Source organism: Phoca vitulina, unplaced genomic scaffold, assembly GCF_004348235.1.
Source record: "Phoca vitulina isolate PV1807 unplaced genomic scaffold, GSC_HSeal_1.0 scaffold91, whole genome shotgun sequence".
NCBI classification, from domain to species: domain Eukaryota; kingdom Metazoa; phylum Chordata; class Mammalia; order Carnivora; family Phocidae; genus Phoca; species Phoca vitulina.
The window spans coordinates 828237-855449 of record NW_022589794.1 but is presented as its reverse complement, the minus strand read 5'-3'; the positions used below and the strand labels follow the sequence as shown (position 1 = coordinate 855449).

The window sequence follows — 27213 nt, the reverse complement described above, 5'->3', positions numbered from 1 at the left end:
GTGGGGGTGCGCGGCGGAGTCGGACCGCTGTGTTCAAGCCTCAGCTCCTGTGCTCCTGGGGCCCCTCGTTAGGCCCCGAGCACACCTGAGGGAAGCAGGTAGTCCAGGTGAGGCTTCCATCAGTGCCTGGCGCAGAGGGGAGGGTCCGTGAGCGTGCGGTGGCAGAACTAACTTCATTCGTGCGGTTTTAATTCATTTCCTTCTCCTGTTTAGTTATCATAGTCTGGGGGTTTTCAAGAAAGTCATTGTTTAAAAAAAACAAACCAACCGAAGCCACCCATGAGCGCAGCTGTATTTCTTCATGCCCGCAGACTCCTGGCCCCTGTGCTAAAGGTGGGGATGACCAGGGGACAGTTAGGACAGATGGATTGCGAGGTGCTGGCAGATACGTGAGTAAATCCTGTTTAGCGGGAGCTGACACCTGCCGGGCAGCCCCGTGCAGGTGCGTTCCCCGTGCTCCCAGAACCCGCGGGACCCCCGGCTCCCCAGCGCCGTCTGAGCTGTGCACTCGCTGTCTCCTACAGGGCCAAGGTGCAGAAGGGCGTGAGCGTCGTGGGGGTGAGAGCCAGCAGCCCTTCCATTTGGGAGGTCACGGAGGGCACGGACCACAGTGGCAAGTACGCACCTGCTGTCATCGTTTGTCAGAAGAAATCTGCTGGCTCGGAAACCAGGTGAGTCCCACGGCGTCCGGCGTCTCCAGACTTGCTGTGCCGGGGAGCTCCTTCTCCCCGCGTGTGCTGACAACCCGTTCTCACTGTGGTTTGCATGTGGTGCCTGTTGTCTGTATAACTCGTGCTTCTCAGGAAGACGGATGGCTCCGACCCCTCCACAGTTGAGCATGGCCTCGGGGCACCTGCAAGGACTGCTCCGTGCAGGTGGGATTTATCTGCGATGGTCCTGCCCTGCCTCATGACCTCCTCCCCTTCGGTCTGGGCATCTCGGATACGATGGCCTGTCCCTCGAGTGTTACAACAGCGCTGTGTGTATCTGGGCACACGTGGGGTGCGTTCCCCATTTGCCACGTAGACGTATGTGATTGTTTGTGCACACGCACTTTCTGATGAACGGCAGGCTGTCTGCTGTGGAATGATAGGCCATTGTGAATCACTCTAGAGACAAATTAAAACTTGAATCTGTGTCTGATACCCACCAAATTAGAAACCCTCAACTCACAGCTGGGCAGAGAGACTTGGAAACTCAGTGGTTCTTGATTTATTCCTGTTTTTCTGAAACCTCATTTGTGGCTCTGGAGAATTCCTAGTCTGGTCACATATTTTTACTGCTTTCAAGCTGGTTGGTTTTTGCTCTGTATATTACGGAAAATTGAAAAAATAACAAGCAGATGAGTCCCAGGTATGTAACACGTTATTTCTGGTGTCAAATTATTAAACTTCATAGCTCAGTGTTGGGAAAAAACATTTGTTTTCCATTTACTTATTCTAATATCGAGAACATGAATCTCAACTGATAGCTATGATACATTTTTTTGGTTCATTATCAGGGAGTGTTTGATGCCAGTTTGGGGACAGTTTGACTTGGGATCCCGTCTGTGTTCCTGTGCTTATTACACTGGTGCTCCAGGACTCAGGTCGTCAACTCTCAAGCTCTCGCTTGTGTCCTTCCTTTTGTGACCAGTGTTCTAAGAGTTTTTCTTGAAGATTTGCTTGCACAGCAAATGAGAGGAAAAGGAAGAAATTCGGATTTAGAGTTCTGCCCTGACTGTCTATGTAGTAACAGAATGGCACACTGATTCACATAATGAACTTACACATATCCACACATCCAGATATGCCTGTGCCAGTCATGTGGTTTGGTAAGTAGAGGTAAAAAACCTTAGTAAAGATTTCTTTTGTGTTGTGAAGTTAGCAAAAATGAGGAAGGAAGGATGGATGGATGTATGGATAGGTGCATGATAGGTAGTTCGGTAGGCGGGTAGGCAGGTATTCTTTACCAGAAGAGGAGAGGAATTTGGGAGGAAGGATCTCAACCGGTCTGTTTTGTTTTCTGCTCTCTTTCTTGCATTTTCTCTGTGGGTTATTATTAATAGTAGGGGTTGTAGTGTTTTCTATGAAACGTGAAGAGATTCGAACTATTTTAAACTTTTTTTTTTTTGCTTTTGAATTTCTGGCTAAGAATTAGTTCAGTTTGTCTTGGCCCTGGAGGAGAAGTAAGGAAACTTTCTGAAGGTGCCTCATCCCAATTAAGGTGTAAGCTGCTTTTCCTGGGTCAAGCGAAGGCCTTGAACACTTCTTTAAGTGGGACAGAAACTCAGCGTCTGCAGAACACATGGAAACATACCAACATATGGGGCTTGCCACTTTTCTTTTATTTCTATCAGTATCTTCTTTCAGAAGCAAGTGCCCCAAATGGAATACCAAGTTATTCCTTCAAAATCCTGATACCATAATGCCATTGCCTATGGAGAATATGCCTTATCCCTTTGTAGATTCTGATGTCCGTTCTGTTTCCTGCTGTGGGTCCAGATGATATGAAAAAAAGCACACATGTACACATAGACATGCACACTTATATGTGTCTGTGTAGGTAATATGTGATGTATGATATGCAGTATATTATATGTGTATATGTGCACCACGTGTTTGTGTCCGTAATGAGATACATGATTCTGTGTAGTAGGACTCTATGGAACACGTATACGATACATATATGATATGGGTGTTTAAGCATGTGCACACATGTATGCACACATTGTCATGTGATTTATCCGTACTCACATGTGTCGATGTGCGTGGAGGGTTATGTTTTTAGAATCCAGTTCTTTCGCCACAGCTAGGAAGGATCTGCCTGATGAGGAAGGCTGCACGTGTGAGCTCTCCCGGTTTGGGAACGTGACTCTCCTGTTTGCAGCTCTGGTCCCAGCCCCTACAGCAGCATCTGGTGCATGTGGGGATCTCCGTAAATGTTTGTTTCCTGCAGTTCTAGAATTCCACTTCATCTCTGTTACTACATGTGGTGGGATGCAAACCACACATCCTGAATCCTCGCCAGCACACCTGTTTAAAAAAGCAAGGTGTATAACAGGGTGTATATTGAAGGCCAGTTTGGGGGAAAACCCAGGGAAAGGTACTTTTTGAGCAGAGGATGTGGTAACTGTGCTTTCTCCTGGGTGGGGTGCCAAGAAGTTGGGGGAGAAGGCTGAGTGTAAGTTACATTATCCTGTGAACCATTTGGACTGTGAATTTTTCGCTCTGTGCATGTATTACCATTTAATAAAATGTATACAGCCAAATTGACATTTTTGAATATGATATATTCATTAATATATTCAATTTTTCTCCTCACTTCAGAAATTTTCATTTTACTTTTGTCTGCACAGTATTCAATGAAGAAATACCATGCTCCAGTATTTGGGGTAGTGAGCGGCCTGGGAGGAGAACCATTTCTCTTTATTTGAAGGATAATTGGAAAATGTATTATGGGGTGGATAGTTTAACATTAGAAGGTTTTGCTTCAGAAGTTGTCTTGCTTTATAAGTTCTCCCCACTCTCTTTGAATGTTTTTTAGTTATTCGTAAAAGTCAGAATCAGATCATCAGAATGCAAAGAGGCAATCTTAATCAGCCCGAGAGTCATGGATTTTGTATTGCTAATAATTCACCGTGGATCATGAAGTTGCGTTAATGAAGTTAAGTCACTGTGACAGGTGTAATTTTATGGATTAAGGAGACACTTGTGGTAGTGATGAATTCAACTGGAAGGAGAGATGATCTCTCATCTGAGTTGAAATACAGCCTTCCCTTTCTGGAGAAGTTTGGTTGCTGAAAACCTTATCATCATAGTATTAACATATCAATGTTATCACAGCTAGGGGCGCTCTGGAAATAGTATGGAACAGACTAGAATAACTAATGCTCTGCTCATCTGATTCCATTTTGCATTTTTAGAATCTCACTCACTACAGCACAAGGTAAACTGAGACCAGTGTGTAACAGAAGCCATATATTTTTTACGTACTTGCTCTTCTCTGCATAGAGGAGTGTTTTCGAAAGTTTGCCCCTGTTGCTGTGTAAATGATTTTAGGTGGTAACATTGAATAAACTTGAATGACATTTGCTTCCATGGCTTTCGGTTCTCCCGGAAGACTTCTGATGGAAACGCTCAACCTTGGCCTTACAGTGTCTCCTTTGCCAGCAGATCATAGAGAGGCAAGAGTACACAGCTAGAATTTGATTTTTTTTCATAATTATCATCTACTTATTATATATGACACTGATGTTATGTTTATCATAGGTAATGTGTCCTGCTTTAAAACATATATATTTTAAGAACATGAACTGCTGTAGAAATAATGGATATTTCAAATAGAGGCAGAAATGACTAAAGTCATGAATGTACATTCAAAGTGAGGTTATTCTGGCATCAATAAGTATATCTCAGACTCTGTTAGGATTATTTGATTACTTAATTTTTAATGCAAATAAGAGTGACTTAAGCAAGACAGAAGTTTATTTCTCTCTCACCCAGAAGCAGCCCAATGTAGGTGGGCCAGGGCTGGTACATCAACTCCCTAGTCCTTCAGGGTCCCAGGCACCTGTCTTTCTTGCACGGCACGCTGGTGCAGGGCTTGCATCCTCACAGACTAAGATGACTGCAGGGGTGCCGGTCATCACATCTGCCCTGTTGAAAAGGGTCTTCTCAGCTGGGTCAGCTCCCTTTCAGCAACTGGAAACCATGCCAACAAACCCCAATTTCCTCTTGCATCTCCTCAGCCAAGACTCAGCAAAGTGGCTGCACCAGACATCAAAGGAAAGTAGGAAACATCATTGATGACAGACAGTGGTGTGTTCAGCTCAGCATCGTTTTTCCACTCCAAAGACAGAACAGACCAAGTGGATACAGCAGCCCAAATCCTCTTTCTCAGCAATTTTTAAAGGGCAGATGTTGTGGGATTTCCAAAAGGAAGATGAAAAGCACATGGTACCTGGCAATCTCTTTCACTCTGCCAGGCTCCTATGGAGTTCCCAGAGAAATATAAAGGGAATATAGGGTGGGTAGACCCCCCTTAGCAATGCACCAGAAACGTTATGCACCGGTTAGAAAGTTAAGGCAGAGTTTGTTCAGGTGTAGACGGTACTGAGCTGAACGAGATTGCCAAGGGGGCCTGTCCCAAGTGTGCATGAGAGAGAGAGAGAGAGAGAGAGAGAAAGCTGGACTGTGAGTGGAGACCCAGGCAGGAAGAGCCGGGACTGGTGCTGGTGCAGACAGCAGGCTGTGCACGGGTGCGCGTGAACATGAAGAGCCGGCAAGGCGTTCCCTCTGGAAGCCGCAGAGTCCCCGCGTGGGGGGCACCCCCAGGGACGGGTGAGAATGAACTCGGGGAAAACCCTCAAAAACCCGAGACAGGGACAGAACTGCCTTGCCTGAAACAGAGATGCTTTTAAACACTGATCAGTGTTCTCAGACTCAGGTCAGAAAAGATGGATCGAGCCTCGAGGAGGAGAAGCCACAAGATCAGGAAGACGGAGAGAAGCTGGAACACCGTGGCCGTTGGGTTCAGGGCTGCAGAAACTCGAATCCGCGTAGCTGGGCAAAACCTTCAGGAGAAAGAAACTTCAGAAGAGAGCACGAGAAGTGGAAAGAAGGAGAGACCCCTGAAACCAGCCAAACGAGTGTAAACAAAGAATGACCACAGGAACATGGGAGCTAACCTAGTTACCACAGGGTCCAGCAGTACTGGTTATACACCCAGGCAGAATTAACCTCCTTACCACGGGGTCCAGCAGTACCAGTTTTACACCCAGGTGGAACTAACCTAGTTACCACAGGGTCCGACAGTACTAGTTATACACCCAGGTGGAACTAGTTACCCCAGGGTCCAGCACTGCTAGTTATGCACTCAGGCGAAGCTAACCTAGTTACCAAAGAGTCCAGCACTCCTAGCTCTGCAGCCAGGGGAACTGAAAGCAAGAGTTTGCACAAAAGTTGTTGCACAGGCCTTCACACCAGCATCACCCATCGCAGCTGAAAAGTGAGCAGATAAACCAGTGTGGTGTGCCCACCCGAGGGGGCCCTGCTTGCATTTACACAAAGGGAAGTGTTGACCGATCTACAACACGGACCAGCTCTGAGCACGTCACGCCACGCGATACGAACCGTTTAGACGATATGTCCTGAGTGGGCCACTTCTTAGACCTGCGTCTGGGCAGCTCCGTGGTTGCTGGGGAGCGGGGGCTGAGCCTGACTGCTGGTGCACGTGGGTTCCTTTCAGAAGTAATAAACGTATCCTGCAGGTCGGTCGGGGGGCTGCAAGCCACTCACCTGTACACTTTAAAGCGAGGACTTTGACAACATATGAATTATATCTTACTAAACGTGCTATAAAAGTAGATTACAAAATTGCTTACAAGAGAATGCCAGTTTGTTTCTAAATAAATAGAGGGCAGGAAAAATTGAGACAGGACCCAACAGAATGTAGACCGCGCTCATCCCCAGGTGGTGACGTCACATGTGACGCATGCATTCCTTGTCATTTTCTCGGTGTGTGTTTCTGAAAATTCCTGTAATGAGGGTGGATTGTTTTGAATTAGGAAAAGAAGAGATAGGGAAAACAAAAATTAAGCTGTCCTGCACTGTGACAATTGTTGTTTAACAGAGTCCTGGATGCTTGTCCTTGTCGTTACGGAATGGAATATGGACTATTTGGGGATGCTGTGTCCATCTGCGGGGTTGCCCAGATTCAAAGCCAGAAGATCTGGCCCCTTTGTTTCAGGCAATAATTACTTGTGATAGAGATCTTATAGATTGAAAACTGTTCTGTTTTGCTTTAGAAGCGCAGTGTGATGATTGCTCTTTGCTGCTGTGGGCTGTAGCGAGATGTGACAGACCCAGTGATGGAAAATAAAGATCTTGAGATTTCTTTTAATTAATGTAATAATTTGATTAGATATATTTTCCGGGGGTCTGTCTTCAGCGAGGCAGTTCAACTCTTCTGACGTCTAGAACCCGAGGTTAACAACAACAAAGCCTGAGATGATGGTATAAAGTTGTCAAAATTGTACATCTTTCCTGTGTAAGTGTGATTTGTTTGATGCCTTAAATGCTTGCGGCATCCTTATCATTGATTTCGGATTACGATATGCATACGTTTTACCGTTTGAATGAGACTTCCTTTCCGAAGGGGTAGAAGGAACAGGGGCATCAGAGCCAGGGAATCTGATATGTTTCATTTTTATGCTGACCGACTCACGTCGCCAGAGAAGTAATAGGAGGTAAAGCATCCTCTTCTGTGATACCAGCAATGATATCAATGCGAGGTCGGCCTTTGCCGAACTCTTGTGCGAATCTCATATAATCCTGCGTGTGAGCACACTGAAATAATCAAGGACACCATGCTAAGAAAACCATCTATTAATTGTTTTCAGATTGTTAAAATGGTGTATGATATAGGGAGGCTGCGTACCCAAGTCCTCCTAGATCGTGGAGAATTATATTTTATTTCCATATTCTAAATGAAAACTTTCGTAGAGTACGAGATGAATTACATTAGTCGCCTGTGAAGGTTTTATCAAGTATCGGGTCTGCATTTAGAACCTGTCAGAAGCATTTCCATTCAAGTATGTTTTAATAACTTCGGCATTAGGGATACAACAGACCGAGGTATTGTTTCCAATACTACCAGATAGCATTTCTTCTAATCATATTGCAAGGGGGGAAAAAGGATGCACATAGTAAAATGTTTTTCTGAGAATGAGGAAGAACAAGGGATGTTTATAGTGCTGTGCTGGAGGAATTATAAAATGCTTCATCCACTTTGGAGAGATATCTGTTGGTATCTGGCTAGTAACATTTAAGACGTGCATCTGTATGACCCTAAAATTGCATTTCTAGATACATCTAGTCCAGATTAAGGCTTGACTATGGATGTGGAGAGATGTGTACAATGGCATTCGTTGCTGTATTTTTAAAAATCACTGATGGCCAGAAACAAACCAAATATTCATCAAGAGGTGAATGGACTTTTTTAAAACAGTACATTCATATGGTGGAATCTTATTCTGCCCTTGTGAGGAGTGGCTTAGATATAATTATATATATATTTTAAGACTTTACTTATTTATTTATTTGAGAGAGAGAGAGAGAGAGAGCAGGGGGAGAAGCAAACTCCGCACTGAGCATGGAGCCCGATGCAGGGCTCGATCCCTGGACCCTGAGATCATGACCTGAGCCGAAACCAAGAGTTGGACGCTCAACCGACGGAACCACCAGGCACCCCTAGATCTAGTTATTAATGTGTGGCAACCTCAAATTGACCTGAACATCCAGCATTGTGGAGAGTAGGATGTTTGGATACCATGTCTGATGTTACCTCTCAAGTGATTACAAAAGAGACATGCAGAATTGTGTTGTTTTTGAGGGAAACAGAGTTAATACAGATGGAGGTGGGATGATGCTGCTCCTTGAAAGTCCGGCCTCGCACGCACGACTTGGAGGATGGTGTGCAGGATGCTCTGCGGGCAGCGTCGAGGAGATGGCTCTGGGATCTTCCCAAGACTGTGCCTCGTTCTGTCCCAGGAAACGGAAGATTCCTTGTGCTGCTTCCCCGAGAAACATACACACTAAGGATGGTGGCATGATAATTCCAGCACATGGCATTACACTTAAGGGGAAATTATGAGCCCAGTTCTCTGTGAAATTATACCTCGGGCAGACTCATTTACCATTTCCCAACACCCACCCAATCCCATTATGCGGAAACACGGGGAAGCGTGAGCTTTGCCTTAATTTACCCGTGTGTTGCTTTACTTTTATTACATCCATATATTTGGTACTTAATATCTCCCATTTCCAAGTAGAGTACCAAATTTAGAACTAAATTATTTAGCACCCGCTTTCAGCGGGTGACAGCAGTGAGTTAGTGCCGCTCGTCTTGACTTGCAGAAGCTGCCTCTGCTCTCGGTGGGACCCCCGGGGCGTGCAGGACCCCGGCGCCAGGTGCCCTAGCTACAAAGCTAACAGGTGCGGCCTGAGTAATAACCTAATAGCAACGAGGAGTATATCATGCCGCTCGCTGTGTTCATCAGTGCCTCATCCACACACTGCGGTGCTGTGCATCCCGGCCGACATTGGGCTGCTGGTGGTGTGTGATTTCACAACGCCGGCCAGCCCTGTACCCACCGCGTCGAGGAAGGATCAGCTCTTCATTCGCTGGAATCACCAGAAGCATCTAATAGCAGGCATATCTGATGGGACCCAGAACGGCCCGTCTAGAAACCCGTGGCCTGCTCTTCGTCTTCGAATACATTTCTGAGCTGGAGACCGCGTGGGGAGGGATGTGTGTGTGCGTGGGTGTGTGTGTGTGTGTGGGTGTGCACAGCCCTTAGAATCCTGGTCTCCGAAGAAGGAAAACATTATCAGTAAGAGTCCTATGGGGAAAAATATGTCAATGTCTGTATCTGTGTATCCATGCATCATTTCTCTGTCTCTTCTAGATCTGTGTCCTTATCTGTATCTTGTCTCTATCTTGTTTCTATTTATACTTATACATATGTGTCATATGGATACGTGCATAATGCAAAATACGATTTTTTAAAAAATTTGCTGAGAGTCATGAGTGTCTGTAGTCATACTTGTTTTTATAGGTGTTCATTGTACAACAGGTGCATAGTACCTTAGATGTTTTTGAGGGTGAGGGAGAAGTTCTTAGGGACAGCCAGCCTTCTGATCCCTTAGCTATCCGGGCTGCTCTGATCTCGGCCTTCATGCTCTGTGACCGATCTTGGCTGTGAGCGCCTGCAAACATCCCGAAATCTCCACATTTCCCTGGTGTGCTCAGCCTCATGTGTTTGGATTATCTGTTTCTTGAAGGCCGGGGGAGCAGCTTAGAAAGATAATAGTATTTCATGGAACGTTAAAAAAAGAAACAAAAGGAGAATTATAGGATCCATCCAAAGTAGCTTTATTTATAGTCCAACTGTGAAAAATATCATCTTGTTTCTCGGGTTCTAAAAATTTCATTCTGATTATTGTTCTCTTGGACAGGATGGCTTCTTTTATTTTTAAATGTACATATTTTGGATATTCTCTCTGCTTCCGTGCTTTGTGCCGATTGGTTCAAGAAGTTTCCCTGGTGACTTGTTAGCCTTTGACTCTTGTGATTAATTTTGTTGCCAGTTAGCCCGGCGGACCTTCTCTTTTTAGGCCTAGTTGGAGAAGATAGCAAGAAGGTCACGAAACTTTATATATTCTTACTTAGTGCTCTCTTTTTTTTTCCTGTTGGAGCTTTGGAGTTATAAATTATATATCATAAAATTCACCCATGTAAAGTATGCAGTTAAATGAGTTTTAGAAAACTTTGACCATCACCACAATCTGGTATTAGAGCACACTTCTGTTACCAGAGTCTTTTTTCTTTTTTTTTTTTTTTTTTTACTCATCTGCTGTGAATTCCCACCTCCTCAATTCCAAGCAATGACCGATCTCTTTTCTGTCATAATACTGCATTTTCCATATTAGCCCAAAATGGAAACAACCCAAATGTCTCTCAACTGGTGAGTGGCTAAAACACTGAGCTACACCTTAGCTGTGGAATAGTACGCAGCGATGAAGAAGAACGCCCCGTGTGCATGAGCGGGCTTGGCTGAACCTCAGCGGCGTGCTGCTGGGGGCAAGAGTGCAGAAACAGGAGGTGATGTGTTCTATCCCCCATTTATATGCAATTTCTAGACCTCAGTTTATGGTAGTTCATTTTCTCCCTGGCATCCACCAAGTTACCAGGCACCAGATTACTTTATTATTTCCTGAATTACTTTTTTTTCCCTCTTTTTATAGATGAATTTGCTCTTTTATGAGATTTCAAAACTTTCTCTCGGTGGAACCTTAACTTGATCAGCGGTCAAGGAAATGATGCTGTAGCCAGCTAGCATCAGGAGCATTTTCATCTCGCTCTTTTGAAGAGATTTATCTCATGGAACCAGAGATTCCAATCAATAAATGCAGGGGGCTCTCGATCCTTCATCTTTGTCATAAAGGTAGATCTGGTTTTTATACCATAGAAATAAGATGTATGACCTCAACTCCCATTACAAGGTCGTGGCCTCTTGGCTACAATCAGAATTCTAAAATATTCTGGAAAGGAAAAAAACTGGGTTTTTCAGTTGTGGACAGATGCCAGCATAGGATGCAATTAGGTCAGGATCTGTTTCAAAATGTGCAGCAATCATCTGGGACTCTCTAAACATAAGCAAGTGTCTTTCCACTCCTTTGACGTCAGTGTTAGTCACGGGGATTGTCTCTGTCGGTCACTGCTTAGCATTGTCCCCGTGTAACTTTCGGAGCCCGAGATACTTGCTGGATGTGGTTTTGATGACCCACTCCTGGAAGCAGATGGAACGTGGATGAGAACAGCATTTTGCTTGGTGTGTCGGTGCTCATTACAACAGATCCTCATGGAGAAAACCGGCATGGAGCCCTGAGAAAGGGCCGCGACGGTGTGAGTGCCTGGGGACTGCGTGGCCTGGCTGCTAAATGCTAGTAGCAATTGGCCTTGATGTGGAGAAGTGGGATGTGTCCACCCTGTGCCGCTCGGTGGTTGTGGGCGTAGACTGCTGCTTTTCCATGAAATCATCCAAAGGGAGGGGAGTCAGACTGAAAACCGTTGAAGGTGGGCCACGTTTCGCGAAGCCCGGCAAGAGTGCGCTGTGTTTACGGCACTCGCCCTCCCTTCCCACCTGCAGGATGGCCCGCTTGCTCCCTGGACTCGACGCGCTCTCCAACGGGAGTAAAGTTATTCAGAAGGGAGTTTATCTCACCCGAAGCAGAAACGAGGATCCCTTGGGTGCTGAGGTTAGCTAAACATCCAAACCGTGCAAGCCGTCGGTACCAGTGAGTTCTGGGGAGAGTTTGGGGCTCGCACCGGGTGCTGGATGCCGCATTGTCTGTGTGGCTGTGGACAGGTCGCCAGTCTTATGGGAGCATGAGGGGGTTGGGCACCAGGGTCGTAAGTGGTCCACCATGTTTTATTTAATGCCCACAGTGTCGCGTCAGGTACGGCCTGACACTGTCCTCCTGTCTGGCGTCAGCACCACCTGGCCCGCGTTCCTCGAGTCCTTCACAGTGCGCGGCGTGTCTTACCTGTTTTATCTTGTGCTTTATTCTGATTGCTCCCCAGCTGCCGCTGAAGCGCGGGTCCCCATCCTTTTTGGGGGCCGTGGACTGCGTTGGCAGCTCCCTCATGCCTAGGAATCTTTTCTCAGAATACTGTTTTTAATTTCATAGAATCAAACTCCTCGCAGAGCCGAGGACAGTGGTTATATTGAAACATGGTTTAAGAAAATATTTTTTTGTGATGCGGTAGATGTGCTCCCTTCCTAAAGCCCGTCAAATGAAGCCTAGGGGCACATCTCGTCACCACCGTGATTTCAAACAAGTGTGAAGGGCGGAATCTATTTTGAAGTATCTATTACAAGTGCAAGATGACGTGAAGGTCAGTGACACTTCAGTTGGTGAAAAGTCACCATCCTCGCTGCTCTGGCTGTTGCCTATGTTCCTTATTGAAGGGTGTGCTAAATTTTCACTTCACAGCTAAAAAAAAAAAAATTATAAAAATGCGTTTTCCCCATCTAGGTTTACAGACCCCTGAATTCCATCTCCTTGGGTCCCAGATTAATGGCCCTTCCGTAAAACGAGTTCAGGTTCTTTAAAATGGGATGAGACATAATTAAAGAACAAAATATTTTTTAACATATAAACCTCCCTATGCAGCAGTTGAGAAAGGTATATTATATTACAACTTCTCATAAATACAATTGCAAACAATAGAAAACCTTCATGGAACGTCCCATATAGGAAAGCAATAGATCTGTGTGTGTGCCAAGATTTGTTAAAATGTTCCATAATCTTTTGGTCCTGTATTCCAGGAACTAATCCTAAATAAGTCATCAGAAATATGATGCACAGGCATGGTTTTCACATTTTAATTAATAATAAAAATTTGGAATCTCCTAACTAGGTAAGGATAGAGGAATGACTGAGTAACTTTAGCGTATTCACATAGCAAAATGTAACCGGGCCAATAAAATGGTGTTTTCAGATATTTATTGGCACAAGAAAATTCTCTCAGTTGCCTGGTGTGAGATACATATTCAAAAGGCTGAAGGTGAAATGTGACAAAATTCAATAACAGTGAGGTTATGGGTGATATTTATTTTGTCCTGAATTCAAGCCATAAACTTTTTTGAGAACCTATTGCGTGCCAGGTACTGGATTATGCAGGAGGTCAGTGTCCTATGTTACGTCTCTTCTTAAGGGCCTCACAGCCTCGATCTTAACATCCGTTGACATTTGCCAGGCTTTACAAGAAGCTTGCATTAGTTTTATTAATTACAAAAATATCCTGGGGCTTTAATTCTTTTATTGTTATTACAGACTTGCTTAGGGAAATGTATGCTTTTCCTTCAAGAGTGAAATCAGGGTTGACGTGAAGGGAAACAGTCCAGGCATTGGTGAAATTGTTGACTCTTGTCGGAAAAAGAACCATCTTCAGAGATTGTATTCTGATCATCTCGGTGATTACATACATTGTTCATGTTTTGTCTTTCCATTCAAGGACACGATACTTAATTCTCTTCGGATTGCAAGAATGAAAATACCTGCAATGCTTATGAGATATAACATGCATTGATTATCTTTTAGCAAGGTAAATTAAAATCGATTTGTTCTGTTATATAACAGTTCTAGAACATACGTTAAAATCGTATAAAAACAAAGGAAATCAACTAGTTCTAATGCCGTTGATAGCATCAGAAGTTGGGTTTTTCTTTTCAAAGCATAAATATCATCCAAAAAAAGCCAGTCATAATTTCCCCCTGTTCTTTATTCACCCATGCCAGCCATGGAGAAAACTGCCTCCAAACTAATTTCACAGTGACCTTGTGATGGGGTTATGAGCCTAAGAAATTGTAGCAGGAGCCTCGGGCAGGATTTATGAGAAGATGTGAATTGGATTTTGCATGGGGAAGGAAAATTTCATTTAGTATTTATTGTCCAGCGCTATTTTAACATAGGGCAATGGGATGGCTTGACCCCCTTGAGGACGATCCTGAGCCCCGTGCCAGCCCTGGGGGGTGGAAACATCAGACACGGCAGCTGGCTCAGCATCCTCCAAACCTAATGGCCAGACCCGTCTCGCTCACCTCTGTTGTCTGAATGTGTTCTAGAACCTCAGGGAAGCCCCTTTCCGCTAAAGTACAATGTCTGCTTATAGACACCCACACACAGTAATGTGACTACAAATACCTTGCATGCGTTAAGAAACCAACATGTGCCGACCTCTCTTAGGTGTTGTACCGGTAACCACTCTAAACTTAGCCGTTCATTCTCCTAACACCAAAGGCAAAGAGTTCACTGCCATTTTGTGGACCGTGAAACTGAGACCCAGCCGAAGGCAGGTCATGTAAATTATTCCCTGGGATGGGATGAGCGATGCCTCTTTCTCCTCTCAAACTCTGTCTCTGTTGTGGCTCCTGGGACCTGTAATGCAACAGGATCTTGAGATGGGGAGACTGTCTTGGATTGTCCGGTAGACCCAATGTAATGAGACTCTAATGATCCTTGTAAGGTTTGAATGCAGTGGGATCGGGGATCTGACAGGATCGGAAAGGGGGACGAGGAGCCAAGCTGAAGACACAGGGCTGTGGGTTCTCCCCTGGAGTCTTCACGAAACCAGCCCTGCAGGTGCCTCGGCTGCAGACTCCTGCCCTCCGGGACCGGAAGAGAGTAAGTGTGTGTTATCCTTGGCCACCACGTTTGTGGGAAGTGTTGCAGTAGCCAGGGGCACCGAGCGCCCTTCCCTGGTTCGCTCCTGTAGCTGCAGCAGAACGAGGTCTCAGCCCCAGGGAGGCCGGTCGGGGGCTCGGGCTGCTGGCCACGGCGCTGCCTTCAGGACCTTCTGACTCCTGGAACGGGCCCCGGATTTAGGAGAGCATAGTGGGTGAGTGAACGGCAATGTGGGTTCCCACGGTTTGCGTCCAGAGCCTGCCCTGCCACCACCAGCCGTGTGGCCTTGGCCAAGACACACAGTCCCCTACTCTTCACTCCCCCCACACACAAAATGGACATAATGGCTACACTTGTCTCCCGGGGTCCTGAGGATGGAGGAACTGAATGCGTGAGACGCACTTTGCCTGGTTCTTGACTCCCTGTCCACATCACGATCACAAGTTCATCAACAGAAGATGCCGCACGGCTTTCTAAAGCCACAAGGGCTTAGATGCCAGATTTGAATCATGCTGCTGGGAGTGTACATCCACCAGTCAGTCAGAGAGTCATGGCATTGCGGGGAGGTGTGTGTTCAACAAGTCCTTCCTGAAATGAGTTCCAGTGATGGTGGAGAGCTGAAAGCCAGCTTACGTGGTCACGGGGTACAGAGTTCTGACCCTGGGGACAGTGACGTATGTGGCCGCCTGGTGTCCTCCCAGGGAAGTTGCCTGGAGATCTCGATGAAGGCATCTTGATTAAGAGACAAAGCGCGTAGCCCTATACACGGTGCTCATGGAGTAAATGTAGATTTAGAACATGCTGCACTGGGGCTCTGGGGAGATGCAGGAGTTAACCTTCTTGTACAGGAGCATCTCAAGATATAAAGCAACAGTTTATGCTGGAAGGCTTTGATGAAATGAGTCTCTCCCAAATGAATAAAAAGCAGATGTATTATAAGCAGGGCTTGTTTGCCATCGCTGGGCATTCCGGAGCATCTCTAATCACAGAGTATATTGTCTCACACCAGACCCTATTTTCCCGTAAGATCAATGCTGTCCCTGGGGGTTGCATTCCTGATGGAGGGCTTCAGCTTCAAACAAATCCTAGCTGGCAGAAGAATGTATCATAAAAGCAAAACTCTAACCATCCGAAGCACTGACCATCATTTTGCGCAGGGACGGTGCATCAGACCTGTTCTGGTCCGCAGGTGTCCAGCAGGCATCTGACTTACAGCCGGGCACTTTGCTAGGCACCAGGGACGCCTAGGCAGTCAGACCCATCCCGTGCGCACATAAATCATTTTATCTCATCGAGGTGGGTGCGCTGAGCGGTGTGTGCACTTACTGTTGATTTTCTAAGAAGCCCCACTGTTGTGCACACGGCAAAAAAAGTCTTCAGTGTCAAAAACCGGACTGTAACTTGACAGCTCTGGTGTTTCGGAAGGAACAGCACACTTAGAGTGATGAGACGTATTTTTGATTTCTGTATTGGTTAGGGTTCTCCCTGTCTGTTGAAGGTGACAGAAAGCCCGGGTCCAACTTGTCTCCTCAAGCGGGAACAAAGGGATGAACAAGGAGGTGGTCGTGGTAGAATGATTGCCTCCCGAAACAGACAAGTCTGACGGAGACCTTCAAGTGTGGCTGGTGTGGTGGCTTCCATATAGGTCTAGAAGTTCTTTGACAGCTCTCCCTTCCAAAGGTGGCGTCTAGCAACCCTCCCTGACGTGTGGGTCCAACTTAGTCACTGGCCCCCAAGGGACAGAGCAGAGCACAGCGATGGCGTGGGGCTTGTGAGGCTGGATCATCACCCACGCTGCCCTCGCGCTCTACTCTTTCTTGAGACGCTCCCCAGAAGCATGACCTTCGGATGGCTGTAGCCCCAGCTTCCTCCTGCCTGTGACCTCAGCCCCGGGGAGCCGCTCCAGAGATCCGGACCCTCAGAGGACACAGGGACCGTACATCCTCACTGCTGTTCCATTGCACGGTCCAGCTGGGCTCGAGCCGAGGAGATGGCTTCACCACTGAGCTTCTCTCTGTCGCTTGGCTCTTCTCCGTGCCGGCTGTGACCTCAGGAGGGCTCCGCTCTCTGCGTGGGAAATCGGGGTTTACCTTCTAGCTTTAGAGCCTCCTGTTTTTCCAGGAGGGGAGATGCAGTGAATATCTCTCCAGGCGTTCCCTAGTAGTCCTGGGATCCACTCTGATGGGACTGGCCTCAGTCATGTGCCTCCCTCTGGACCGGTCGCTGCGGCTGGACTTAGGTCACCTGCTGGAGGGATGGCAGCCGTCAGTCAGCTTGGGTGGGGGACAATTTTCGATCCATCAGACCTTACGATGAGTATTATTGTGAGAAGAGAGAGGGACTTAGCCCACGATCATCTGAGTGGCTACCGTGTGCTGAGTACAGTTCTGCAGCTACTTCAGGGAACAAGAGAAGAACAAAATTTTCTTCCTCCTGTGGCTTCATTCTGCTGATTGAATTCCGAGTGGTTAAAAACACGGCAGGTCCGCTGACGGACCCATAGGTGTCGGTTAACAGCTGTGTAACACTGACTATGTCGCTTTCTTCTGTCTTATTTTCCTCACCTGCAAAATCAAGATAGAACGTGTTTTCTCCTCCTTGGCAAGTTTTCTCTAAGGATAAAATGAGGTGAGGGAGGTGGGAACGGTATATAAAATACAGAACAGTATTGTTTTCAATATTGAAAGCAGGTTTGCAGCCTGGGAGAAAGTACTTGCAAATCATATTGCTGACAGAGGGCTGAAGTCCGGAATAGAAAACAAATGACCCAATTTAAAAAATGGACAAAATATTTGAACAGAGGTTTCGCAAAAGAAAATACGCAAGAGGCATGTGAAAATATACTCAACACTTCCAGTTAGGAAAGACACACACACCCAGACGACACCCAAGATACCACCACACAGCCTCCGGAACGGCCGGATTTCACCACAGATGGGCTTCTGCTCACGTCTGCGTGGCGGCTGTGTTCCCAGCAACCCAGGGTCCACCACAGGTGAGCTGATGGACACGGGTCCATGCATCCATAAATGGAGTAAGGCTCAGAAGTCAAAAGCAATGACGTTTTGGTGCATACAACATGGATGAAGCTCAAGAAGAATGTTTTTGCTGCGTGAAAGAAGCCAGACCCAAATGAGTGTATCTTGTACCATTCTGTGTACATGGAATTCTATAGACATTGAATCCAACAATCATGGCAGAAGGCAAGTTTGGGTTGCCCGGGGTGGCAGAGGGGCTGGGAAGTGACTGCCCAGGTTCACGGGGGACTCACGGGGCTGATGGATGTGTCCTGCATCTTGATGGGGACTGTGGTCACAGGGCTGGACGTGTGTCAGAATTCACCAAGGTCTATACTCACAGTGGAAGCATTTTATGACATGTAAATTGTACTTCAATAAATGTCATTTAAAAATAAGTTCAGGGGCGCCTGGGTGGCTCAGTCATTAAGCGCCTGCTTTCGGCTCAGGTTATGATCCCGGGGTCCTGGGATCGAGCCCCATCGGGCTCTCTGCTCAGCGGGAAGCCTGCTTCTCCCTCTCCCATTCCCCCTGCTTGTGTTCCCTCTCTCACTGTCTCTCTCTGTCAAATAAATAAATAAAATCTTTAAAAAAAAAAATAAGTTCACATTTACGCGAGGTCTCACGGACCTGCCAGGATTTTAGGGTGTGCTGCAGCCAAGTCCTTCTCGCGCGGCCTTGAGAAGAGGAGCTCTCGCAGCTCTGTGCATTTAGGAATGGCAGGCAGGGATGTTCCGAATCACTCAATTGGCTCGAGTGCTCAAAGTGGCAGGTTCAGTAAATAATGTGTGTTATCACAGGCTGCGCTCTGGTGAACTGCGGGCCAGATCCTATCCCCGTGTGTGTTTATTTCACCCGCACTGTGTTTTAGAATTGGGAGAGTTCACATCTAAATGTAGACTCTTGGCATCTCCAGCGACACGGTGACTCCGCCTCGGCTTGGCCGTGCCCCTGGTGGTGCTCAGCAGGATGGCAGTCAGCACCCTCCGCGTGCGTCATCACATGCCAGTCGGCCCCAGTTCCCCTCCCGGGCCCCAGGGCCCTCCGCTCATTTCTAGTGCCTGATTGCTTCTTTTAGGTGTTCTGTTTTACGACCCTCGGCTTATCTGATGTATATATTTTGTGTGTGCATTTATAGGCACTTGGATACTTGCACCAGCTCCTTTCCATTTTACAGCAGTTCCTGCAGGATAGATACTCATTTCCTTTCTTCGAGGAAGAAACATAAGGTCAAAAAATGGAGGCACCTACCCAGGGTCTCGTAGGTAGGAATTTCCAGAGCTGGAATTCAAGGGGCCCCTTCCTCTTGTACTGTGGTCCCTGTTAGTGGGAGGGAAGAGGAGGGGGAGGAGTGGAGCAGTTAGTTTTAAAATGAAGGCTAACTCACTGTCCGTGTCCTCTCTGCTTCCTTGTCTGGTTTATCCAGGCTTCAGATGACAGAGTTTGTGCTCCGTTGTGACTGCCATTGAACCAAACTGACCTGTCCTCCGATATCCCCACTTTTTTTTTTTTAATCAAATATTCCCTCCATGCCAACCCTTGAGAAAGTTTTCCAGAGCATCCCCTTTCCTGTATCGGATAGCATTGCACAAATTGGAAAGAGTATTGTAGAATGTAAATTAAACTCTTTGGCATATTGATAACCCTTCATGTCCTCGATTGCGTTTGGCATCTTTTGCCTGCAGATTCCATTGGAAACTCTTGCTGTTCCCAAGTCCAGCAAGAGGGTCCCCTGTTGCTCCTACCCTCTTGGATGATGAGCCTGATGGGCAGAATTGTGTCCTCAAGAGCACACAGAGGGCAAGCAGGGTGAAGTTGGCGGTAGATCTCTTGGAGCATGTTGAAAAGCCCGAGAGGGGTGGCTGGTACCGTGAGTCTCACGTGTCAGCATCAGTGAGCGGTCGATGCACCTGCAGGAGGTAGGGAAGCTTTGGAATTCCAGAGACAAGGGAAGAATCGGATGGGGGATCTGAGTATGGAGAACGAGGAGGAGGAGTTGTCTGGATGACTGTGTTTCAAAACTGAAGGAAAAAAGGGAACACATATCGGACTGTCAGGTGCAACCAGAGAGAAGAAGCCTTCTGGAAACTCTGAGCCTGTTTTCTGCCTCTCCTTCTGTCTCTGCACCTCAGCTCCTTCCGCAGTGTTGTTAGGATTGATGAAATAGGTTGAAACAGTTGACTTTATAGATTATTGTGCATATCACTCAGAGGGTGGATGGCCTGTGAGCAAAGTTACGGGGCTATGCAATGCAATTTATAAAACAACTGTAGTTTCTGGGTTTAAAATATGTGAATAAAATATTTAAGATCGTTAGACCATATGATTTCACTCATGTGGAATTTAAGAAACAAAACAAATGAGCACAGTGAAAAAAAAGAGAAAGAGAGAGAAAAACCAAGAAACAGACTCTTAACTCTGAAGAACACAGTGATGGTCACCAGAGGGGAGGGGTGGGGGATGGGGGAAACGGGTGATGGGGACTAAGGAATGCACCTGTCGTGACGAGCACCTGGTGATGTATGGAAGTGTTGAGTCCCTATGCTGTACACCTGAAACTAGTGTTACACTGTATGTTAACTATACTGGAATTAAAATAAAAATTTAAAAAAAAGGTAAGATAGTTTCAAAAAAAAGAACACAAGGTCTCTATGTATTTACATACTCTGTTTCCTTGCCCGGAATGTCCTTCCTTCCTGTCTCTACCCATCCAAATATGCTCATCCTTTGTTATGTCATTTAAATGTCCCCCTTTCTGGGACTTTCTGCCCCCCAACCTCCCACACAAAGGTAAAAGGACCTGCCTCTCTTCTCTGTTCCGTCACACTCTGTCCGTAGTTCAGTTGCTCTCTGGATTCTTAGATCCCTCCCTGCACTTCTGGGAATCTTCAGACTCCCTCTCTGGCCTCTGCTCATGACACATGACTATTAAGGCAGTTGGGAAATCGTAAATGATATGTCCATATGTGGGCCCAGAGAGTTCAGTCCCAGGACTTTTGTGGGAAATAAGCCTTCCTTCCAGCTGGTAGAATGTAAACTTGGAACGGCTGGTCACTCATTTGCCATAATGTGCCTAACCTCCTGGGAATTGTGTGCACAGAGAAGAGAGGGCAGGTGAAGGGCAGGTCCAGATCCCCTGTGGCCATTTTACACCAGGATCTGGTTCTGCCCCAAGTCAGAACCTTCCTTAGGCTTTGTGCACCGATGAGCCAATGACGTCTAGTTGCTTAAACCAGTCGAAGCTGGATTTCTGCCATCTGCAGACCTTAGACCCCAGGTTATAGTTCTGACTAGATTGGTACAGCTTGAGATGGCTAGGCATCTGAATTTGGGTATTGCTCGTATCAGAGATGTTAAATCTTTGGGCAGATTTCCTCTGAGTATCTCTTTGCCTGCTCTGTGATTTCAAGTGGGGAATATATTAATACTTGGTATTCTGTGATTTCACATCGTTTGCCTGAGAAGCCTGATACTCAGCCTCCCCGATGGTCCGCAACATCACTCGGATTAAGAAAATCACAGAAATTGTGAAGAGGGACCCTTTGGTTCAAGATGCGCATTTTGCAGATGGAGAAACCGGACCCGCAAGGCACTGTGGATTTTGTAGGGAGCCTGGGTTGTTGGAGGCCGGCTCTTAGGGCAGTCGGGCAGCCGCCACCACTGACCCGCTCACGATGTTGGCCCTGTTAACTTTAGCATCTGCTGCAAACCTTTGGTGGTTCTCCCCATGCTTTGCTTGGAGAATATTCTGGATTCTGGAGGCTTTAGAAACTTGTCAAATGAGAAATGAGTACGTCTCTCTGATAGGATCGGACTTCAAGAGAGAAATTGCAGGGTGATTCCCCAAGCTACGTATCTTAGCAGCCTTGGAAATCGTGAGACGTGAGATTGTATTTTAGGATCGTCTGAGCAAACCTCCATTTCTCCTCTCCTGCCTCGCTTCCTAATCTGAGGAGATGGATCTTGAGTCTTTCAATCTCCCTGAAATGGTTTTCACTTCAGTTGTCATTTTAAGTATGAGTTTCCCCTTAATCCTGGAAGTTTTATTTCATTTTGCACCTTTTCCTATAGCCTGAAATTTAATTTTACTTTGATGCTGCAATTTCTAGATCCTGTTTTTTTGTGATTGTATTGTGCTCTGAGGTAGACAGAAGGTGCTCCAACCCCTCATTTGCAAGGGAGGCCATACGGAGAGACAGGAAGAAGCAAATAGGTTAAAAGTTGGGATTGCAGTGTTCTGAAGTGGAGCTCACTCACTTTGCCTGCCCCATTTTCTTGTAAACCACTGGCATTACCGTAAAATGCGTATTGTGGACACAGGTGCCCATGAAGGTCTGGAGTCATCGGCACAGGAATGCGCTGCGTAGCAGTACATTCAGGAGCTGAACTCCCCGTTTCTTACAGAGAGGAGCCCAGCTCGGGGGGACTCTGCCGTTCCCGGTGGCCTGTGAAAGCCCTTCGTTTGTCCCTTAGGAGCGCGGAGGGGAGGGGAGGGTGGGCTCAAGGTGAACCGTAGACACGGAGCACGGAGTGGCATATTTTGTCCATCGAGGGCTGGACGGGACACTGAAATGTCAACTGTCTGAGGCAGACCCCCCCGTGTCCTCTGGGGTGTCTTAGTCCTCTGGTGGCAGCTGTGTAGTGGGGTGCGGGGGACGGTGGGGAGCGGGGAGCTGGTGAGAAGGCAGATGGAGTGGTTGCTGGCAATAGAGACAGCTTCTGAGGCCGCCCAGAGGCTAGGACCGTCCCCTCAGGGCTAGGCGTCCCTCCGAGACGCGCTAGGGGCAGAGGAGGTCACGGGAGTGCCACCCCGCCTGGGTCACTGGCGGAGAGCATCAAGCAGCACCCCCATGACTGAGTCCACTCTGCCACTGCCATGTGCCCCCCATGGCCTTGCTCTCTATTTCTTGCTCACATCCCTCCTCACCTTTACTCTAGTGACTCCCCTAAAGTGGAGAACCCCAGACCGGGGACCTGGACTTCTCCTCGTTGGCCTTATTGTTCTGCTCATGATGCCACCAGCATGGGGAAGAGGCCATCACTGGGGCGTCAGGAGTGACTCTCGTGGGGGGGCCCCACTCCGCTGCAGCTTGGCCCACACGTTCTGGTGGGTGTGGGGAGGTCGGAACTCCGTGTCCCCCGTGTTATCTCCCGACCAAAGCCAGCTGGCGGAACACTCCATTGCTTCTGTAGATTCTCCCCTTTTCCTTCTGGACGCCGTCTGCTGGCCCTCGTTTGCCCCTCTGACACAGGGTATTTCTGTGCTGATCACCGTCACTGTGACCCCTTGGCAGGGATGGTCATGATCTTGCAAATGTAACACCGTCCTCCTAAGGTAAACCTTCCGCATTCCACTCTGCGATTTCCTTATGTTATTTACTTACGTGAGAGTAATTTAGAGAAAACATAAAACAAATCATGCAGCGTCCTACTTTTGTTTTTCATCTTGCCTGCCTCTTGTCCTGGACGAGAAGTAAGAACTGTGTCACCTTCTGCTCTCTGCCTTCGGGACCCGCAGCCCCTGGAATGGTGCCGCGCACTTGGTAGGGGGCCGTAAATACTTTCATAAATGCACGGGTAGACGCAGGCTGGTACGCGGGTGTGCTTGGCAGGTGTATTGTTCTAAGGCAGAGAAACAGAAGAAGCTCGTGGATAAGCAGAGAGAAATGAGGTAATGCCTGGGAAGCTCAGATGGGGTAGAGCGAGCCTGACCATTGGGAGCTCCTAATTTCAGCTTTTTCCTCTGGACCCCTGACACCCCCACCCTTCGATTCCCTAGGCGCGTTAGCCTCCTTTCTTCTTAGGCAACGTGCAGTCGGAACCGATCCAGGCAAGCGGGAGGCGCTCGATGGACACGTCGCCCTAGACTGAATAGAATATTTTATTTGCCCAAGAGTGTACCTGGATTGTCGTGTACCCCAAGCCCTGCATTCAGACCCGCGCTGGCCAGCCGTGGTCTGAGAAAAGAAAGATGTGGGAACTTGCCATTAGCGCGGTTTCTCCTCCTCAGGATTTTGGTACAGTCCGTCTCGCATAGCCCAGCCCCTGCGGGTGTTCATTCTGAGGTGCTCGCAGATACTTACCCCGCTGAGAAGACATGGAAACATTTTATTATTGAGCTTCCTGTGCACTGTGTGCTGTCTGAGCTCACGGGATGGTGAGCCACGGGGGGATGTTGTTAGAGTGATTTCTTCTTCTCTATTTAATTTCATTGCTCAAAGGGGAAAAACAACAGGCAAGCCTGGGGAATTTGTCAGTGTGATTTGACCCAAAAAAAAAAAAAAAAAATCCTCAAATAACAGGATGGCTCTAATAAACTTTCCAAAAGCCAGTGGACAGTTGTTTCGCTTTCAGCCACAGAAATTTTTTTGAAAGACTTTATTTATTTGAGACAGAGAGAGCAGAGTGAGAGAGAGAGAGAGCATGAGCAGGGGGAGGGGCAGAGGGAGAGGAAGAGGGAGAAGCAGGCTCCCCGCCCAGCAGGGAGCCCGATGCGGGACTCGATCCCAAGACCCTGCGATCGTGACCCGAGCCAAAGGCAGATGCCCAACCAACTGAGCTACCCAGGCGCCCCTAGCCACAGAAGTTTGATATTTCCGGTTCACTCTGGAATTCTGGATGTTCAAGGGCCTTGTAAAACAATTTGTAATAGTTTGTATGAGCCAGGGTTCCAGCGAGAACCCCCAGGTGGTTGGAATGAAGGGCTTTGAGTGAAGAGAATCGTCACTGCTGGGAGAGCAGGGTTAAGGGAGAGACGGTGATGTCCGTGCGCCCAGAGACTGGCAAGAGTAAACCCGACAGCCTGTGGGTCCGAGGACAAGAGGGGAGGAAGGGGGCTGCATTACCAGGCCCTGTAAGGGGGGGTCCCGCAGGGGGTGGGGCCAGAAGCAAGGGTTTCTAGGAAGGCAGCTGCCGCCAGCAATGAGGGACAGAGGAGGGAAGTGGGGAGGAAAACCCAAACCTACTCCCTACCTTCTTGTCTCAGGCCAGGAAGTCCCCTTGGCAAAGCCAGTCGGAAGCGGGAGGCCAAAGGGGACGGTTACTGAGCCAGTGACGTGGCCACGGGAACCAGCCCTGGGCATGGAGGAGGCGAGGAGTGAATCTCGGGGAATGGGGACAAATAGAAAATAATCAGCCCTGCCTGATATTCCGTGGTCTGGGAGCATTCCCTCCAACAAAGCCATGAAAACCCTTTGGATTTTCCTCTCTCTCCTCCTGCGGGTGCTTTGCTCTCTCCCCTCTCTGCCCTGTTAGCTACAGTTGGGAAGTATAATGATATTATCACACTGAGATCCATAGTTGTCTTCCTTCCCACGTGACCGTGTCTTACTGGTGAGCTTCCCATTACCATCTTTGGACCCTTTCCCAAATTCACCCTCACCTTGATCATCATTCACGCCAGAAGCACCTGCCACATGGACGATCGTGATCTCCTTCCTCTTCAAACACCGAGGGTCAGAGAGGAGTCTGCCAGCCAGCCGTCTCCCTCCAGCAAGCCAGCCCTTTAGTGACATTCGTTTCTGCCGCTTGCTAAAACCAGCCCAGAACGTCCCTCCTGATTTCTACGGTCCTTTACGCAGGGGCTTAGTGGTTTTCCCTGAGTGCACGTACCCTGCCCGCCCCACGTACGCTTCTAAATGTATCAGCTCTCATTCTTAGTGGCTTCATGTGTATGTTTGTAAATTCTGTATGTATCCACTCAACCCATTCATGCAAGAAAATATTAATTGTATGAATATACTGTACTAAATATGAGGGATGCGGTGGTGAATGGAGCAATTTAATCTCTTCACTAACAGCTTCCCGACAAATCTCTTGCTAACAAACTCCTGTGTACATTGTTCTCTGTGTGGTCGTATTGAAATTCTAGACCCCCCCACCTACTGCGTTTGCTATTTATCTTACTGTATTTCATAACGAATGTGTAAAAATAAACACGAAACGGTTCCTATTTCGGGGTCACTTCACACGTTTGTTGAGAGGTGGGCATTTTTACCCCAGGGCGGCTGAACGAGAATCAGAGACGCCTCAGACGTGGCCCTCGCCCCAAGGATCTTGCCCCAGCGCCCCTTTCTTCAGGCGGGGACCAGAAGCAAGTCTGACAGACACACGGGCGGATGGGGGCGCTCCCGTGTCAAAGCTCCTCGGAGCCGTCCGTCCGTTTTGGGTTTGTGCAGGGCGGGCGTACCCAGCAAGCACTCAGTGGGCTCTCTCTCCATCCAGGACAGGGTGGTGGGGACACCTCTGGGAAGGAGGGAAGGCAGGTGATGTGGACGCCCCTCCTGTCACCTCACCAGTGACGGGCCCCCCTCGGCGCCTGCCGGCAGCCGTGTCCTGATCTTGGTAGCACCTTAGCGGGTGGCACCCGCTTGCTGGGATTGCCTCTGCTAAACCGAGCTGGCCTGGATGGGCCTGGGGGCGTGGCTCCTAGGAAGGTCACATCAGCTTCTCCTGCTTTCTGTCCACGTCAACCATTTGTTTCCTTGGAATTCCTGGCAAAGCTTGATATTGGCTCTGGTCTCTTGTTTGTGTGAGTCGGAGCTTACGGTCCACACACGCCTGTTATCTTGAGGCTAAATTCCCTGCCTCCTTGTTAAGAAAGTGAGGTTTTCCAGAGTGTGGCCTGAGCCCACCTCTGCCTGCTCCCCTGTCACTGCCACCCTCTGTCCCGCTCGCCGGGCTTGCCTCTGCGGGCGCCCCTCGGTCCGCCTGGACACGCTTGCTCATGGAGGCAGCTGGTGTTCACTAAGCGTGTCCCTCGTGTCAGGCACGGTTCTAGACGCCAGGCATCACTGCTGAGCAAGGAGATACAAACAGGCTCAGCGAGAGGCAGGTGACCGGAGCACATAGAGGGAGCGGGGACGAAGGGAGGGGAGCGTGAGGCAGGGTCACCTGGGGACTCGAGCCAGGATGCGGACTTCTCGCTTCATTCAGTGATGATGGGAAGACACGGGACAGGCTGAAGGAGCACACGTCCTGCCCTGTCTTTTTTTTTTTTTTTTAAAGGGAGGAGTAATCCTTCCAGAAAAAACTATCATCAAAGACCAGCAGAGACACAGGAACAGAAACTGAGGCAGTGCTGGTGACCGAAGCGGCAATATCTGTTCTCTGTAAGCCGATTTTCGGTGCTTTGTACATTTGTTAATATGCAAATGCAAACGAAACCTTTACACATCCCGCCACCATGGCGGCTGTACGCTTCCAGTGTCGAGAAGATCAGATGCATGGGTAGTGTCGGAAAGCAAAAGGTGTGACTGCAGGCCGCCCCGATTGTTAAGTGCAGGCTCCCTCCCTGGGAAGCTGACCCTTAGCCGTGCGACCTTGGCATTTCCTGAACTCCTCTGGCCCTTGATTCCTGGTAAACCGAGGAAGGATGCTAAGGAGAACTCCAAGAGCGTACCCGTCCCGGGTCCACACAGGGAAACACTTCTGCCTCGGATTTGCTAAGTAGGCAGCCTCCACTT

General features: G+C 47.9%; 1 protein-coding gene across 3 annotated transcripts in view; it reads left to right on the top strand.

The window, feature by feature from the left end:
• The window catches only part of TMEM132D (transmembrane protein 132D), a 547440-nt gene that overhangs the window by 249979 nt on the left and 270248 nt on the right, over positions 1–27213 (top strand). For all 3 annotated transcript variants that reach the window (XM_032396310.1, XM_032396311.1, XM_032396309.1), the window contains exon 3: positions 525–671. In XM_032396310.1, coding sequence (XP_032252201.1) covers positions 525–671 — 147 coding nt within the window. The remainder of the gene's footprint in view (positions 1–524; positions 672–27213) is intronic.